This window comes from Phocoena sinus, chromosome 1, assembly GCF_008692025.1.
Source record: "Phocoena sinus isolate mPhoSin1 chromosome 1, mPhoSin1.pri, whole genome shotgun sequence".
Classification (NCBI taxonomy): Eukaryota; Metazoa; Chordata; class Mammalia; order Artiodactyla; family Phocoenidae; genus Phocoena; species Phocoena sinus.
The window spans coordinates 181,358,734-181,378,500 of NC_045763.1; the positions used below are offsets into that span (position 1 = coordinate 181,358,734).

A 19,767-nucleotide genomic window follows, 5' to 3' on the forward strand; every position below is an offset into this window, starting at 1 on the left:
GAATGAAAATAAAACTGTAAAATATAGAGGTAAATGCAAGAGGCTACACAGAAGTACAGACAGGTTGCCTGGGAGGTCAGGAAAACCTTCAAAGAAGGATTAATTTTCAAGCTAAGGTCTAAGAATAAGTAGAACTCGACCAAAAAAAAAAAAAAAAAAAAAAAAAAAAAAGGAGAAGAAGAAAAATGGGCAGTAAAAACAGAAATGCCACCAAAAAAAGAAACAGGATCTAGGAAAAGCCAGGGCAGGGCACGAAGGGAATCTGACCACGCCCTCTCATTTGCTGAATGCCTACCCTGTAGTTTGATGGAACCAAGCATATAACTGACAGAATTCAAACTCCAATTTATACTATCCAAAAAAAAAAAAGTATTTTATTTAATGCAAGAAATAAAATTATAATGTCTTTAGCTATCATTCCACATCAATTCCAAATCACAAAATAATTTCATCATTCTGCGCTTCTAATACAACAGGGTGTCACCATCAGTTACCCTAAATATATATATGACAGTATCCTCCACTCTTACCCTAAAAGAGGACCAAGTCCAAGAATACACTCAGTGGTGCAAGGCTTAAAGATCCCCTTCCACACACACCTGCCAAACACCAGCATCGCCACGTGGATATCAGAATGCAAGTAAAACATGCCACAACTACATTCTCTTCCCAAATATCCTTCGAACGCCCGCTTAAATACCTGTAAACATGTACCCAATGCCACAACTACATTCTCTTCCCAAATATCCTTTGAACGCCCACTTAGAGACCTGTAAACATGCACCCAATGCCACAACTACACTCTCTTCCCAAATATCCTTCGAGTGCCCACTTAGAGACCTGTAAACATGCACCCAATGCCACAACTACGTTCTCTTCCCAAATATCGTTCCAACGCCCGCTTAGAGACCTGTAAACCACTTTCTCTACTGCTGGCCTCTGATAACTCTCAGTCCCAGAAGTAATGAATGAAGATTCACACCCTTCAAGTACACCAACTGCACTGCCCTTGTTCTGCATGTACCAACTGACAACAATTCTTGGGGAAGCAAGAGACAATAATGTAGTAGGACCAAGGCGGAATATCCAGGATAAACTTTCCTCTCACATCCCATTACCCCTTTCTCTCAAGTCACGCCAGCATAAGAATGACAATCAAGACGATTTAAGGAACAAAGGTACTTTCAACAACCCTGAAACTGAGTCCTCCCAGAATACTGTCTTTTATCAATAAGCCCCTGCCATCAGTCTTCCTTCTTTCTGCTTATCTTAAAGAGGGAGGCACACCTCACCACTGCCGTCCAAAGCTAAACCCTCCGCTTGCAGCTGTGAGGCAATCTTGTGGGAACCACCGTTACAACCTGTCCGTTAGTATTACAGAACAGACGGTATATTATGAATAATTTTGTCTCCCCTACTGGACTACGAGGTCCTTCTGAGCTGACAACTTCTTATACTTATCTTTATTTATCTAGTATTAGAAAAAAATAATGCACGGTGTGTGTTCAGGTAGTATTTGTCATCTTGCCATCTCTGTCACTTCTTGCTACAGAAATTAGTTCTAGCTTCTGTCTTCAATCTCCTTTTTAAAGTGGCTTCTTGCTATTCTATATAAACATGGTCTTCCCTCCCCAAGCCTTTTAATCCTAGAAACTACCAAAATACACTAAATACTGCCATCACCAGCACAATTAGTCTAAACTTACTACTTCCCTCTTAGCCTGTTTAAATGTGTGAGGTCTTCCTTCCCAGAACGTCTACACTGCATTGTGCGTAACTTTCATGGCACATATTACACCCGGCCTTCTGTTGGAATTATACGTAGAACCAAGTATTGTAAAAACAATAAGCAACTTGTGTCCCCCATTTACAGAGGAGAAAATTGAACCTCAGAGAGTAAAAATGATTTCCTTGAAGTCGTACATTCAAGTTAGAAGTAGAAACAGAATATTAGTTCACTTCTGATTCCCAAACCAATCTTCCTCCCCAATAATAAGACTCCTGGAAGGCAAGGACCACACGTCTTTCTGTTTACAGCCTTATGTTGCCAGACCAGTACCTTGCAAAAAAAAAAAAAAGGAAGTATTCTATGAGTATTTTTAAGGCAGCTTTAGGCACACGCTAATTGCCTAGGTTAAGTAAACTTGTTCAATATTTGGCAAAATTTTCACCTCTGATATCATAAAAGTAACAACCAAAAACGTAACTAAAAAGGTCTTGTAAAATATAGCATTGCTTTTAACAATGTATCTTTCAGCTTCCTACCTATCTATATTATCTGTTCACTATGTAAAGTATACCTAAAAATATGATCAAAATTGTTGGTGTCTGTGAGTCTCTATGTCTATAATTCAGAAAGGCCTTTGTTCTTACTGAGTTGGTGTGAAATGGTGCTCTATCTCCAGAGAGTATCAATAAACTAGATTATAAAGTCTCACAAATTAAACTCCTGCAGGTGGATGTTTATAGCAGCTTTATTCATAATTGCCAAAACTTGGATGCAATCAAGATGTGCTTCAGTAGGAACATGGATAAACTGTGGTACTTACGACAATGGAATATTTGTCAGCACTAAAAAGAAATAAGCTACGAAGCCATAAGAAGACATGGAGGAACTTTAAGGAACCTTAAATGCATATTACTAAGTGAAAGAAGCCAATCTGAAAAGGCTACATACTGTATGGTTTCTCTGTATGATATTCTGGAAAAGGCAAAACTATGGAGACAATAAAAAGATAAGTGGTTGCTAGGGCTGGGGACGGCAGGGAGGAATAACTAGGCGGGGCACAGAGCATTTTTAGGGCGGTGAAAATACCCATATGATATTAGAGTGATGGATACATGTCATTATACATTTGTCTAAACCCACAGACTGTACAATGGCAAGAGTGAACCTAAGGCAAACTACGGACTTTGGGTCGTTATGTATCAGTGTAGGTTCATCCTTGGTCAAGAGCGCACCATCTGGTAAATGATGCTGAGAATGCAGGAGGCTATGCAAACGTGGGGCAGGGTAAATGGGAAATCACTGTACCTTCCTCTCAATTTTGTTGTGAACCTTAAGCTGCTCTGAAAAACAAAGTCCTTTACAAAAATTTTAACTAAATTAAAGGAGCGCTATTCTGATTGGCTTATAGAGAGAAATGAGCATAAATTGATTATTCCTAAAAGTCCTATAAAATAAGGAAACTGAACTTCTAATACTTCAGATGGGCTAGACTTCAAAAAAGTTCTTGGGTGAATTCAAATTCACATAATTAAGGAAAATCCTTAGCAAACACCTAGTTCTATCAATTTAGTTTAATAAATATAGCTGGGACTTCTCTGATGTATCAATATTAAGTACAATATAAGCATACATTCATTCTATTTGGGGTTGTTTTTCCTAAATGTATACAGGTTTGATGAACAAATGGCATACTGTTTAAGGTTACAAAAGGTGTAAATTTCTACTCAACCAAACTGTATCGTTATTCTGGTAAGCTTTATTTCAACAGTAACTATATTTTGTAATGTATCTGCTAAAACATAATTCTGAAAACCTTTAGGTAACCAAAATATTGAACTGATATTGAGTTAGTCAATGTATACTCATTGTATTATACATTATATGATACATTATATATAATGTATTATGAACCTAGATAATTTCTAAGATAGAATACTAAAAACACTGATTACTAAGCATATTTAAGTCTATATACTTTTTATTTTTGTGTGCTGTGAAAATCCTACACTTTTGGCTCATTTTAATAAACTTGTTCATTTTGGCCACTATACAGAGATCTAATCGGGAGGTGTGTGGTGTTAGAAAGTGGTATGATGGGTACCATGTCTGGGAGTCTTGTAAAATGCTTGTGCAGGACACAAGGTGCTCAGTTATCTGTCCCCCAAGTGTTTTTTGTTTTTTCTTTTTCTGTGAAACAGAAGTTAGTTATTTAGGTTAAAAGTTATGATTAATATGAGTGGTTAAGACTACACTAGGAACAACAGTATCAGATAAATACAACTGTGTGTTTTGTTTTGTTTTTTCAAAGAATAGTTTTATCCTAAAACAGCAATTCTTGGGCTTTTTTTGTTTTTTACCTCTATATTCTTGGGCCTTGCTGAGGATGGTGAAGAGCTAGTGTTTATGTAATAACTATTGAAATGTAGTGTATTAGAAATTAAAACTGATAAATTTTTAAAAGATACATGAATTCATTTGAAGATAGCAATCATGGATGCACTACATGTTAACACAAATGACACAATTATGATGGTGATGATAATGAAATTAGTCTGACCTTGCAGATCTCTGAGATATGTCTCTAAGTGTCACTTTGTTCTTGACTATGACAGAGCACAATGAATAAAACTTAAAATGTTTGGTAATACCTGACTGAAAAGAAGCCGTAAGAATTTTTAAAGTTCACTCAGTTTTGATGGGCTTGCTTCCTTGGATTCCTGATTAACGCTTTCGCCCGCAACATGAAAAGTTATCCTCACCTCCGTGTACCTCTGAGATAGCCAGAACTCTGTGTCTTAACAGAATAATTCTCTGTCCTTGATACTGACTTTACTATGTCTTCTATTATTCGGGCAGAGTGGGGAGGTACAAAAGTTCCTCATTTATGAAAGAACTATTCAATTGTGTTACCGTCTATATTTACTTTTAAATATTTTATTGTCACTGTGATTTTTTTTTTTTTTGCGGTACGCAGGCCTCTCACTGTTGCGGCCTCTCCCATTGCGGAGCACAGGTTCTGGACGCGCAGGCTCAGCGGCCATGGCTCACGGGCCCAGCCGCTCCGCGGCATGTGGGATCCTCCTGGACTGGGGCACGAACCCGTGTCCCCTGCATTGGCAGGTGGACTCTCAACCACTGCACCACCAGGGAAGCCCTCTCACTTTGATTAAACAGATAATCAAGTGTTGCTTCTCAGGCACCTATGGAGCCCATCTTAATCAAACAGCCAAATCTTCTAACAACTTTTTCAATTTTGCCTTCCCAAACTCAGATTCTGAATGCAGAAACAAAATTTAAAACTTTCAGGATATGTTTTATAACTAAAACTACCTTGGAGATTTCCTAGAGATTCCCTGAAAATCACAGCAATGTATACTCTTGCCTTATAAAATGAGATGCTAGAAGTAATTTGGTTTGTTTGATATATTATTATCACGAGAGTTGTCTGATATAACTATTATTATTATTACACAAAAAGCTGGCAAATCAGAAGAGGTATACCCAGGTTATATTTGTACATGCCCTAGGTTAAATTTGTACATGTAAATTTTATGAATATGAATATTTCAGAAATCACATGCTTTATGGGACGTTTCCAGAGACATGCCAATGCCCCTGGTCTCCAGAATATGTTTTACTCTCCAGGAAAACAAGAGTCAAACTCTTACGAAATAGTTCTGCTGCATTTTCCTATACTATCAGACTACTGACAGTGCTTTGCCTGATAGTATTAGGCAACAATAGTATAATATTGCCAGTTATAATTTCAGTTATTACTTAAAATTCCACTTGGTCGCAACATGAGTTCTTTATTTTAAATTCTTTATATCTTCTAAGCCAGTGGTTCCGAACTGGATATGCACCTTAGACTTACCCTTGAAGTTTTACAAAAATATATTCGTCTAGGCCCTACTCCAGATACAATGAATCTCTTCACTTGATATTCTGGGTATACTCTTGCTATATTATGCCTCAGGATTATTGTATTTTATATCTCAAGATATTTCCTCTATAAATTTTGTTCACCCATTTTCATAAATCAGGCAAAACCTGAACTGGCTCCTTCGAAAACAGGCTTACTTGTTGGTCTTACACACGTTTTGTCTAAAACTTTTTTTGAATGGCTTTATTACCTTCATTTTTCATACAACGGAAACAAATTTCCTTTTCCATATTTTATTTTTATTATGAACCCTCAGTAGACATTTCACACTTGAAAATAATCATTAATAAATTAACCATATCCATTAAGTTTCTGTCATCTACAGACAGTTTACTTTTGTTTCTGATACCCTGAGGACTGCCATAAGCTAGAGGCCACAGTTTGTTTTCAACAAAGAAGGTCAGCCTCAGAGCTTTGTGGAAAGGGGTTGTATCAGGTACTTCAAACTCCTGACACTTCAAAGAACAGACGCTTGGGTACAGGTCTCTGAACTGACATCACTGAGACAACGTTGAGGCCATTCCACTGGACTGAGTCAGGATTTCCAAGACTCTTTTAGTCAAGAAGCAGAAAGTTTCATGAAACTGCTAAGCCAAGATCCAGCAGAACAATAATTTACTGCATTGTGTTAGATAAACTAATGGAAATTTTATTGTCTGAAATATTGATGCTGTTTTAATGCTCTATTTTCTGGACATATAAGGAAGCCCTTTCCTCTCTTCCTAAGCTGTCTGTAACCCACAATAATTCTGTAAACCCTGCTCCTGTAAACTGAAATATAATTTTTAAATTACATCTAGTTCTCACTGATTCCTTCCCTCCCAGAATTCAGAAACTCTTACTAAGTCCCTTTACTTTTCATTGCAATATTATTATTTGCATAAGTTTAATAAAAATCTGTCATTCACTTTACCAGGATATAAGTGGAAAAACTGACTAACAACCAAGGCCTTACTTAAAGTGTCCTTTTTGAGAAACATGCTTGTTTAATCAGCCATGTCAAGGCACTTGGAAGGAATAAAGGTTAACTATACTTAGGGAGCCTACAAAGCCCTCCCAGGAAACCTGGCCTAATGCCTGCCTGACAGTGTTAAAGAAGGTCCCTTCCTCATGGCCCAGGAACCTTAGCAAATTTGTTAAGCTTGAGAGGAATTTACGAATATTACAGATAGTACACATAAAATCTGGGAAAGATATTTTCTTGGACTTGGTTTCCTAGCTTTGGGATTATCTAGAAACAGACGCTTTTAAAAGTCTAATCTGAAATTCCTTATAAAAACTTCCAGAAAGAAGTTGATTTTGTAGATATAGTAATTGTTCTACACTGCATGGCCCTGGATATGTAAATTCATGGAGGCTTATAGGCTAAATTAACACTCCTGTCCTGCCTATGTAAATAATCAGGCCAAACCTAATGGGACTTGTTATCTAGAATAATCTTTGTTTGATATTATTATGCTTGCCAGATAAAGAGGAAGACTGCAGGGAAAAATTGTAAAACTTGAAATGGACCGAAGGTTACTGGCTGTCTTCAATGAAAAACAAGTCATCGTCTGACACCCTCTTTTCAGGGCCCTGCATTTTTCACTGTCTAAGCTATTCTATAATCCTGTAAGTTGTAGATAAATGACAGCATCGCAAATGATATTTGTCCACAGACACGTCCGATGGAGGGAAAGCTGATGCCCCCTCCTCCCTCACCCCCCCATGTAAAAAAGTCACTGAAAATATATTACAATATTCCTGATTTACCTATATAATCGTGATACTTTGAACTCTCCTTTGAATAGGTTATAGCATTTTACTGATGCCCTTGCCAGTTAACGAGTTAAAAAAATAAAACACTTCTACAAAATAAAATCTTCTATTTGTGTAGGAGTCACGATTTTATTTTCTTTTAAAAATTATTCTTTAATACTAGTCTCAGAGATCGTTGGTCTAATGGGGTAAATAGAAAGTAAAGAGATGACAGATCTCAGTGCCATAACATGGGAAACATAAAATGCTGAGGGAACTCCAATGAAGTACATCCAATCCAGACCCATGACAAACAAAGGGCTTCTCAGAAGATATGACCTCCGAGCTGAGACCAGAAAGACAAGCAAAGGGGAGAGCAAGGAGGAGACCACCATTTCAGGCTGAAGGACTCCCATGTTCAAAGGGAGAATGTAAATGGATGGTGAGTACATAAGGGAAACTGTTGTTCGCTATGAAATGCAGACCACTTTTGTATTAGACAACGGGAAAGGGAGACAGAAATACGAGGCTAAAGAGATAAACAAAGGCCTTGAACGAGGGGCTTGATCATGGTAAGAAGGCTGGACTTTATCTTGAAGGTGTCAGTGGGGAGAACTGAGTTCAATAAGCATTTAGTACAGCAGGCTCTGGGGTCACACTGGCTTGGAATAATGGCTCTGCTACTTATTGCTGTGTGACTCCTGCTATATCAATTAAGTACTCTGCAGTTCTGTTTCTTCATCTGTAAAATGGGAATTACAGTAGCCCCTTAGGCTTATAAGGGTACTATAAGGATTAATTGGGCTACTACAGGTAAAGTAGTTAGAAAACTGCCTAGCACGCAGTAAGGAACCAGTGACAGGAGTGATGTCAGTAGCAGTATTTGCCCTTTAGTGAGATCATTCGTCTTACAGATCATTCTAGCTACACTGTGGAGAATACATTAAATAGGAACAAAAATAGAGGTGAAAAGGAGAGTTAGGAGGATGTGAATTAAGGAAAGGACCCTAGAAGTGAAGAGAAATGGACAGATTTACAAGACATAAAAGAGGCACGAGCAGTAAGATTTGATGACAGATTGAGTACAGCAGCTGAGTGGGGGACACAGAAGTCAAAAATAAATATATAAAAGTCCATGGCTTGAGAAAGAAGCTTAAGTCGGAGCATCCCCTGAAATAAGATGCACAAGAACAACTCCTCCACGTCAGGTAACGCAGTAAACCCCCAAACACAAAAATGCCTACGGAACACAGAAAGAGGAACGCTTCAATATATCACAGCAGGTAAAGCATCTAAGTTGTATTACAAAGGAAGCACATCAGAGAAATGGAAAACGGCATCTGAGACATAAGAAATGGCCCAGAATCATGAAAGGCCTGCAGTTTGTGTGAAAGCGGGAAAAATACTGCAAGAGTGAAGAGTTAAAGGTAAACAAGAAATATGACCTGGGGTCAGTGCCTCATCACCTTATTTTTCCTATCTAGAAACCAAGCAGATGGACCTAATGATTTCTGTGTGTTGGCCATTACTAGCAGAGGATGGCTCCATGGTCCTATGACTTCTGCTGGGAGCCATCCTGAAGACGTCTCTCATGCTACCATCGGGGAGCAATATTTGTCACCACAAAGTGTGTCTCTGGCAGAAGATTTATTCAGATTGATTATTGTTAAGAAACCAAGACTCGGGAAGTTTTTCTTATTCCCTCCCCGGTAACTGCCTAAAAGAATTTAGAGAGAGGGCCTGTTCCCAGAAGAGAGCCATCACCAGAGATACCTGCAAAGAACATGGGCCAGGTGTGGTGGGGGAACTAGACTAGAGAGATCAGAGTCCACTCTGTGCCCCCTTGTCCCTGCCAGACCCAGTAAACACGTGTTTACCAAACATTTGCTTCTCCCTCTCCATGTGAATTGCTTTCCTCCCCTTTGAGGTTCCAAACCATGACCCCCAAAATCCTCTTTTGTCTTTAGCTGAAGATGGTATTTAAGGGGAGGGTTTCAGCCATTCTGGCCGCTTACTAGTCTTCCTGGGTCTCTCCCATGTGTACACTTTTGTTTGATTCTTCTCCTGTTAATCTGTTTCATGTCAATGTAATTCTTAAGCCAGCCAGAAGGACTTAGAAGGGTAGAGGAAAATTTCTTCTTCCCTGACACTATAAAATTATACATCTTTCTGGAGATCTATAAAGCAGTGAAATTCTCAAACTTGTTATCAAACTATAAAAACAATACTCTAAATAAAACAGTTTTATCTATTCCTCATCATACACTAATAAACGTTCGTGGCATTACAGTGTAACAGTAGAACTATCGGCTCCCATTTATGGAGTGCTTTCTATGTGCCAGGCACTCACTCTGCTTCGTAGACGTCATTCCTACCCTAACTTTTGTCAGAGTAGCAACGTCAGCCCTATTTTGCAGGTGAGGAACTAAGAGAGAGAAAACCCCTGCCGAAAGCAACACTTCATGCAATCTGTAAATACAGAGCCGTGATTCAAACGCAAAGCTGCCCCCAGCATTTATAAGATTTTAGTTCTGACCACTCTGTACAGTTTGCTCCCAAAGCCTGACTCCTCTCACTCAAGAAATACAGACTAGCCGTGGCTCTAAGAGGCCGATGGTTCATGAAAGCAGCACACCTATAGAAAAGTGGACCATGAAATAACAAGCAGAAAGTACCCGGGAAAAGTCAAGTATTGTGAAAAACAGCGTCAAGCTATTAAGTATAAATGTGAGCAACAGGAATATAAGAACAATGGAGAGCTTAGCTTGACAGCAGCCAAAAGAAACAAAATTACTCATTTTATACAGAAGTGGTGAACTCACAAAGGTAATAGGAGATGTTGCAATTATCAGCAGCATGGATGGGAAGATTTGTTCTGCATTAATCTTCTCAGCCACAGCTCTCAATGTATTTGCAAAACATAAATCTGACATCAACTAAATCGGTCTGTAAATCCTCAAATTCATTCACACCTTTCTATTTCCGAAGGTTGCAAACCCTCCATTTTTCCTAAATCTCCAAAGTCCCCTCCCATCACTTGCATGGAAGATAATTCAAGATTTCTCAAAGTGCCAAAAAGAAACTCATTCTCTCGTCACTATTCTTCTCCACCCCATGCTCCCCAAAACACCTTTGCACGCAGTCTCTCTTTCCCCCCTTTACACTTGTAAAAAATTAATAAACAAAAACCTGAATTAAATAGAGTGGGGTGACCAGAAGGGGGAGCTCTCACACCCTGTGACCATGGTGGAACCCAAAAGGAAGAAGAAATACTGTTCTTTCCTGCAAGGACTCAGCCAATGAAAAGCCACGGCCTCTTTGTTTACACAGCTCTTCTGACTTCCTCTCTCCTGGATAAAAGGTTCTCCTTCCCTCGTCACGCAGGAACTTGCACCTGGCTCGCCATGGTTGCAGACCCCGAGCTGCAATTCTCTGCTGATCCCGAATGGCAGTCTATTTGTTTCAGGTTAACACACTCATCCTCTACTTCATTCCTAATGTAACCAACTCTTTCAGATCCTTCCTGCTCCTCAGCGGCACTACTGCAAAGCCAACTCACTTCCTTGCCTCCAGTTTCTCCCACAACCAATCCATACTGAAATCTCTTCCAAATCAATATTCCTAACAGACTTATCTTGTTATATCACACTCTCCTTAAGTTCATTTGAAGGACCAACTCTTCAGCAAGGCCTTTCATTGTTGCCAAGACCCAGTCCAGTTTATGTTTATAGTTTCATCTCCTACTCTCCTACACAAAATTCTCCACGGTACAAAAAACAACAACAAAAATTAATTACAACTCCTGAAATGTGATATGGGTTGTCCCATTGGTGGTTCTATTGCCAAAAGAAGGAAAACACATGCAAAGAAGTATATAATAAGCCAATGCCTATGATGGACCAAGAGCTGTATGTGGTACAACTAAAGGACTAAACAGATTGGTATCATTTCTTTGGATTAAACAACACACTGCTTTCAAATTATAAAGATACTGGGGGAAAAACTTCTAATAAACTTTTTCTAAAAGAACTAAAATAAGTGAGTAGGGTTTGGGTCAGCATTCCAAGCAGAAGGAATCATACGGCTTCCTTGCTAATAACACATGCTTCTGAGTTAGACCAACTTGCCCTCAAGTCTCAGCTAGCTCTGCCTCTTCTAAGCAGTGTGTTATCAGGCAAGTTTCTTACTTAAGTCTCAGTTTCAGGGCTGATACTATCTCCCAGCAGTACTGGGAGAATTTGAAGATAAAATCAGTTGTGCACATAAGCACCTAGCATAGTGCCTAGTACATGTTAAGAGCTAAATAAGGAGAGATTAAGAATTATTCTTACTGAAGCAGTCTCAGATCCAGTGAAAAGGCTGTTTAGGAAGAAGTAGACAATTAGTATAGGAAAGCAGTAAAAGATAAGAAGGATGAGAAATACACACAGAGTACTTGTGTCATCTGTAGTATGCAGAATATTCACCAAAAAGCATATAGAAAAACCATTCTTCAAGGCCCTTGGCTGGATTCCTATATGAAGTTTTGTTTCTTTAAATATAAACTGAAGTAGTAAGACAAAATGGTATCTAAAGCTCCTTTCAGCTCTAACCTTCAAAAAGTCTGTAAGAACCGCTATGCCCTGGAATCCTGGGGGTTACAAATGCTCATCACCATTACATGGTCAAATGCTTTTATGTTTTACTTAGTATGTGAGGGCTTATTAATGTTCCACTGACCTCAGAAATCTGGGAGACAAAGCAACAGCTAAAACATTCCTAGAACCAGTTTATCTGTCACAAAGAGGAACAGCAATAGCTGGTCTCACTGAAAAATTTACTGTAGCTGAACTCGACAAGTACACTATCACCCTTACGTGAACCCAAAGTTAGGAGCCTTCAGATACCCTAGGAATTCTCAGGGGCAGTTTAAGAGGTAGAAGTTAGAAAAGAAAAGAAAAATGAATCTGGACAGGAGGTTAGACCAGAGATAACTAGAAAGACCAAGAGAGGAATAGTATTGGTATTTCAAAACAGTAACATTAGTCAACAAGTGTCTAACCTAACTTCCCATTACTGGGAAACAAACCCAATTAAGCCTCATATGTACAAATCATGTCTTCACTGTGGGGACTTATTTTATATACTTAAGATACTTATAAATCTATTCTTTCTCCAAGGGGCTAAAAACAAATTAAGAGTACATGCTCTCTTTTTATGTGAAAGAACAGTCAAGGACTGCACTAGATCTAATTAGTATTTAACATGCTCATTTAACTTACTTTTTCAGTGACATTTCCTAATCCTCTATACTGATTTTCACATGTAGAAAATTATTCTTCCACATCAAAATCACATGTATCTGTATATCTCTGAATGAACTGCTTTAAAATGAATACTTTTATCAGCTTTTATTTTGGTAAATTATGAGAATCATACCTGTGAACTTAACTTATGGTTAAGCTTGTAGTGTTATAATTTTAAGTGACAAGATTGTTTTACCCCATTTCTTTGTAGACAAAAAAAGGAACCTGCTCATCAGATTTCCAGTAGTACTTGTTTATATAAAAATTTAAATTTGTACGGTTAACCATATAATTCACTTCAAAATGATAAATCCATTATAAAGATTTTAAAATTTTACATACATTATGTCAAAATAATTCATAGTTTGGCTATACAAAATACTTAAGGAACTAGAGAATATTATAATTAAAATACAAATGCAGTAAATTCATTTCCAAGTCTCCCATTTTAAGAAAACAAAAGCCATAGATAAGAATTATTTTAAAATAAGAAAATAATGTCAATTCAACTTATATATGTTAATGATTCGAACATTACTGTAACAAGGGTAGAATTGACCTCTTGGTTATAGCAGTTACTACTTCTTACTGTCTTACTTACAGAAGGGTATCCCTCAAAGTACCACATCATCAAGTTTTCTGATGGGGAAATGTTTGTTTCCAAATATATATTCCACAGACACATTAAAAGAGTATAAAAACATCATGAAACTGTGAACATTCACTTCCTAATAGCTTCACGAAAGGGCCTCTTCATCACGCATCTACCTGGTAACTTCAAAACATTTTCCATGTATTCTGCACACATGGCTTTTTATTCTCAAGAGTTGATCAAGAGAAAATACTTAAATCAATTCATATGTAGTAGTCATAGTAGTAGTAGTAACAGTAGTAATAATCATTAATTCTCCAATTTTAAATGCTTTTGAAAAATTATGTGGTTCCAACCTGGTCTGCAAAGTCCTCTGGGAACTTCCACAATACCTCCGGATCTGTAAATAATTGACACAGAGCATTAAACAGAGAAAATAACACATTTATAGCAACAGTCTTGTTCAAATACTCTTAAAAGTGTCAAAGCTACTTTTTCTAATAATTTAAAATTTTTTCTTTAAATATTTACAGTTGATGAGGTTCAAAATTAAATATTTTGATAGTTTAAGGGTTTTAATGACCTTTGGAACAGGAATAATAAAACGAATAACTTGGTCAGATTATTAAAAATATTATTTCTGATAACTGCTTAGGGAAAGGAACGTGTCTTTGACTAGTTAAGAAAAAAATATATATTATTTCTTTTAGCAACTCATGTTTTACTTATATACCTTAGATTTTAAGATTCTGAAATATAAATTTTCAGATTTAACTCCACTTAATATACTGGTTTTAATTTGAAAAGAAAAATATAAATGTGGTAAATATGTAATCAATTATATTACAGCCCTCAGAAACTAGACTAAAATACAACATCTTACATTTCCATTTAAAATCCTAAAAGACATTTTTCCAAAGAGGACATGCATATGGTGAACAGGCCCATGAAAAGATGCTCAACATCATTATCATCAGAGAAATGCAAACTAAAACCACAATGAGATATCACCTCACACCTGTCAGAATGGCTATCATCAAAAAGAACACAAATAGCAAATGTCGGCAAGGATGCGGAGAAAAGGGAGCCCTCCTACACTATTGATGGGAGTGTAAATTGGTGCAGCCACTGTGGAAAACAGTATGGAGGTTCCTCAAAAAACTAAAAGTAGAAGAACTACCATATGATCCAGCAATTCCACTCCTGGATATATATCTGAAAAAAAATGTAAACACCAATTCGAAAAGATACATGAACCCCAATGTTCACAGCAGCATTATTTACAATTACCAAGATATGGAAGCAACCTAAGTGTCCACTGACAGATGAATGGATAAAGAAGATGCGGTATGTATGTGTATGCCCATACACACACACACACACACACACACACACACACACACACAATGGAATACTACTCAGCCATAAAAAAGGAATGAAATTTTGTCATTTGCAACAACATGGAAGGACTTGGAGGGTATTATGCTAAGCGAAACAAGTCAGAGAAAGACAAGTACTGTATGATATCACTTATATGTGGAATCTAAAAAAATAAAACAAACTAGTGAATATAACAAAAAAGAAACAGACTCACAGATGTGGAGAACAAATGAGTAGTTACCAGTGGGGAGAAGGAAGGGGAGGGGCAAAATAGGGGTAGGGGATTAAGAGGTACAAACTATTATGTACAAAATAAATAAGCTACAAGGATGTATTGTACAACACATGGAATATAGCCAGTATTTTGTAGTAACTATAAATGGAATATAACCTTTAAAAATTGTGAATCACTATGCTGTATACCTGTAACTTAAATTTATTTATTGTACATCGACTATACTTCAATTTAAAAAATGAAAAAGAAAATAAAATCCTCAATAAAAGTGTATAAACACAGTAATAATGTTTGTTTTATATCAAGGTTCACTTTTGAAATCCTGTATTTGCAACACCATAAATCAGCTTTTAAAACAATAGATAAGTTGGTAGGCATAAGGCATCAAGCTTGTTTAAAATACAACTGACATTTTTGGGGTATTTCATAGATATTTTTCTACTATATTATATCCAGTTATTCATATATAAAAATCAATGTTTTATAAATTTTCGCACTGGTTTTCATTTTCGTTATTTCTTCACACTATTTCTCTTCTACTTAGCATAATAAAAATAAGTCTTTTTAATTAACACTAAAAAATATTTTGGTTGCATACGTATCTTTTAATTCTGTCAATAACATACTTCTGAATACTGCAAATGTGCTTTAAAAGGGTACTGTACAAAGGATAGTAATACTTCCGAAAAAGCCTTTGAAAGCCCAATATAAGTAACAAGCACAACCGACAAGACAGGATCAAAATATCAAAAATACCACTTTACGTACCCAGTCAGTAAAAAATTACGGCTCAATCCCATTATTTCCACTATACCATATTGCTTTTTAAAAAATACAGTCCAAGGATGCATAATTTCAAGTATTTAATCTCAAAACTCAGTAATTACCAGCAACATTTTGAGCAGGAGGCGGCTTCTCCTGCTGTATTATTTATTAGGCTCAAAAATATTTTTTTCAAATATTTTAACTTAAATAAAAAGGAAGCATACTTTCTACAATTAACCTTTTTACTAAGGAATAAAAAGTTTCTACATAAAAATCATTTAAAACATCTTATATAAGAATAATGCATTACTAATTTATGGAGCTAGTATTAAATGATTATGCCTTCATGTAAAACAAAATGTGTACATTTCTAAAATGACTGTGACATGTGTAGATCACCTAAAAATACTGAAACATTAATTTCCTGTAGAAATTATGTTGGAAAACATATATATGTGCTCACATATATGTATGTGTGTGTGTATTTATGTGGCAATTTTACCAGAACAGTAGTTATTAAGATTTGCATCTCATAAAACAAAAGTGTATGATGGATTCTTCATGAAATAGTAAACAAAAGTTATTATCTTGATAAATTAACACAATAACTAATGGCCCTATAAACAAGTCATCATGCAGAAATGTGGAATAGTCCCTTCTTATAAATAATGGAGTTAGAGAGTTTCAATGTGAATATTTTAAATATCCCTTTTAAACAACCTCAATTTTACAGTTACCGTTTGAGAAAATATGACAGATTCCTTATACTTACACCTTAAAGCCAGGATAGCTGTCTTGTTGGACAGCCCTGATACTTCGCCCTGCAGTTTGCAGCATTTACCTAATTACGTCTTCCTCCCTCACTTTTCTTCATCCCTTACACTACGCAGTTTTTTCTGTCCCGTCTGGCCTGTTCTTTCACAGAGGATGAACAAGTGAATACATGAAAACAGCAAATATCGGTTTAGTCACATAGTGGAAAATACCCTATTTCTTTTCTTTTCATTAAATGCGTGTTACACTTCAGCACCCAAAAATGTATTATAATCATGTGCAATCCATATCTGAAATGGATTAACTTAGTTACTGCCTGTGTGGTTAGGTTTACCCCGTATCTGACACATGTTGGCAGCAACTCTTCACAAGGACTGCAGAGGAAGAAACAAAAGAGCTCTGAAAAAAATGATAATAGTCCAATTTTCAAATTTATGCACAATGACGGAACTTTCTGTTCCCTGGGGATTACTTTCCAGATACAAGATCTGACCTGGCAAAGCTAGGTCGATTTTATGCTGATTTTATGGGTGAAAGGATGGGAACTGCTGGTAGGAGTCACCGCTGCCTGCGGTGACTGGGACACACTGTGTTTCTCTTCTGTCCAGTGCCCACCCGTAACTCAGAGGAGACTCCACATCTTAAAGAGGAACTTTGCCACCAACAATCCAGAAACCAAATAAACATGAAAGGAAGAACATGTAACTTGATTTTTACATAAATACAGTTAATCTCTTATTTTAATAAAAGAATGTTACAGTGTAGTGAGAAAAATATACAAACTTTTATTAAATCAGTAAATTTGGAAGGAGAGTATTTAATGTATTATTTGTGCATCACCATCACAAGTATTCCAAATTCCTGAGGCTTTTTTTTTAATGTAAAGTGAGATAAATTTAGTAATATTTTATTTTCCTTTGCAACCAGACCTTTCACATTTTCTGGCCTGTAACTAAAACCAAAAATTAAAATAACTTAAAATATTACTGTGATTCAACTACACTTTTTCATGCAGGAAAAACTTTAATTTACACAAATGAATAATATTTACTTAACTCTGTGGAATTCATAGATGAATATATTTAAAATTATGCACTTGTAAAACCACAGTTCAGAGACTATATACCTTTGAAAAGGCAGAATATATAGTATTAGTGTTTTGCTTGATTAAAGCTTCAGTGCTTATTCAGTTACATTGTAGAATCAGAATTTTACAAATGAGGAAACTGAAGCCAATGCAATGAGGAGCATGTCTTTATTTTTTTTAATAAAGTTATCTATTTATTTATTTTTGGCTGCATTGGGTCTTCGTTGCTGCGCGTGGGTTTTCTCTAGTTGCGGCGAGTGGGGGCTACTCTTCCTTGTGGTGCGTGGGCTTCTCATCACCGAGGTGGCCTCTCCTGTTGCGGAGCACAGGCTCTAGGAGTGCCAGCTTCAGTAGTTGTGGCACGTGGGCTCAGTAGTTGTGGCTCGCAGGCTGTAGAATGCAGGCTCAAGTAGTTGTGGTGCAAGGGCTTAGTTGCTCCGTGGCATGAGGGATATTCCCGGACAAGGGCTTGAACCCGTATCCCTTGCACTGGCAGGCGGATTCCTAACCACTGCGCCACCAGGGAGGTCCCTGGGAGCATGTCTTAATTATAAGGCTAGTTAATGTCAGAGGCTAGAACTTTCTTAGTTGAGATCTAAGGAGCAGCTATTTTAAATAATTTCCAAAATTAATACATTTCTGTGTCCCACTTAAGTTCAATTTATTTTATTCAAAAATCTATGCAATGCTAAAGAAACAGGAAAAGTCCCTGCCCTCCAAAGCCCTATAGCATACATGGAGAAAAATGTCACAGAGCTACCTAGTTTTTGTACAAACAAGGTATCCTGCGGGAACACTTGAACGCAATTTGAAAATTCACTGGCTTAATAATTTCAAAAAATGTTCCTAAGAAAAGAATGGTGATGTCTCTTGAATATAAATGCGCAGGAATCATTAAAGAAAATCTTCCACCTACGGAGATATAATGGTGAACTAAACAAAATAGGTCTCTACAATGCATAAAAAAGGATGGCATCTAAACCTATAGCTCAGTAAAATTTAATGAGTGTTATGCTAAAAGAATAGGATACTACCGGACAGCACAAGGAAAGCCAATCTAATTTAGAAAGCCACTAGTTAGACAAGCAAAGGATGATTTGGGCTATAAAGTGGGCAGAGGAGAACATTCCGGAATGAAGAAACAATATGCACTAAGTCTTAGAGGTTAAAAGAAAGCAGAAAACATTTGGAAACTGAAATTTAAAAAAGAAGAAATATATCTAGAATGCAGAGTAGGAGAGAGAGAATGTCACGGGATGAAGCTGGAGAGACAGGGGACAGACTACAGAGTTGAAGATGTACCCAAGGTATCAGAGGGAGCCACTAAACCATGGGAGAAGGACCACCTGAACTGTGTGGAGAATACAGTTAGAGGGTGTGTTTATGAAAGTCACGGGAAGAGAGGGTAACCAGGAAATTCTCAAACAAATGTGGCAGAACATTAAGCAAGGTGATGGCTCAAAAAATGGTAAGTGTGTGTAAAGGAGGCCGGAAGAGGGCATCCTGATCAAGACAGTGAGATGAGCCTTGGACAGAAGCTGAAGAATATTTTCCCATTGTCATAGGGATGAGAAAAGAGGAGAGGAGGTATGAATCCAAGGAGATTTTAGAATCTGGGGTACAAAGTTAAGAGTTTTGTGCAAAAATTCCTGATTATTTTGTGTGTGTAGCAGGAGCAAAGCTCCCTCCTAGGAGGGAAGTTGTTGGGGGGCTTGAGGAGGTGTGAAACAACTGTTTCAGGCACTGCTGAGCACTCAGTTTGGTGAGCGCTCAGCCTAGTGTTTAAGGGCAACAATGTGGTTATCTCCCCATCATCATCCAAGGGCCAAGGTGCAGGAGATAACTGCTAGATTCAGTCAGGGCTGAGGTTTCTGTCAGTCACGTGTGATGGAAAGAGAGCCTCAACAGAAGAGTGGTTACAGATGTGAACTGCTGATCTAAAGCTAAAAAAGAGAAGTGGTTTTATTTTTTTCTGTAAAACCCATTAGTACTAAATGTTATACCAAGTCATGCTAATGCATTTTAAAACAGTGTATTTTCAGTAGAAAATCTACTGCATATATCTGAAGACTGTAGGACTGAAAAATAAAGCAAAATAAATAAACGGAACATTTGTAATTATGAAGTTAGGCAGACGAAGTTCTGGTCTTATACCTATACATAACAATGCTTTCTGTCTGCGATCAGAGGTAGGTACTGAAAAGTACAGAATCAGTTTCCCTCCTCTCTTCCTTGCCTTC

The 19,767-nt window shown here is 37.2% G+C and overlaps 1 protein-coding gene across 2 annotated transcripts in view; it reads right to left on the reverse strand.

Moving 5' to 3' along the window:
• Positions 1 to 19,767, reverse strand: part of DENND1B (DENN domain containing 1B) — a 255,123-nt gene that overhangs the window by 175,775 nt on the left and 59,581 nt on the right. For both annotated transcript variants that reach the window (XM_032650576.1, XM_032650575.1), the window contains exon 3: positions 13,643 to 13,686. In XM_032650576.1, the coding sequence (XP_032506467.1) occupies positions 13,643 to 13,686 (44 nt within the window). The remainder of the gene's footprint in view (positions 1 to 13,642; positions 13,687 to 19,767) is intronic.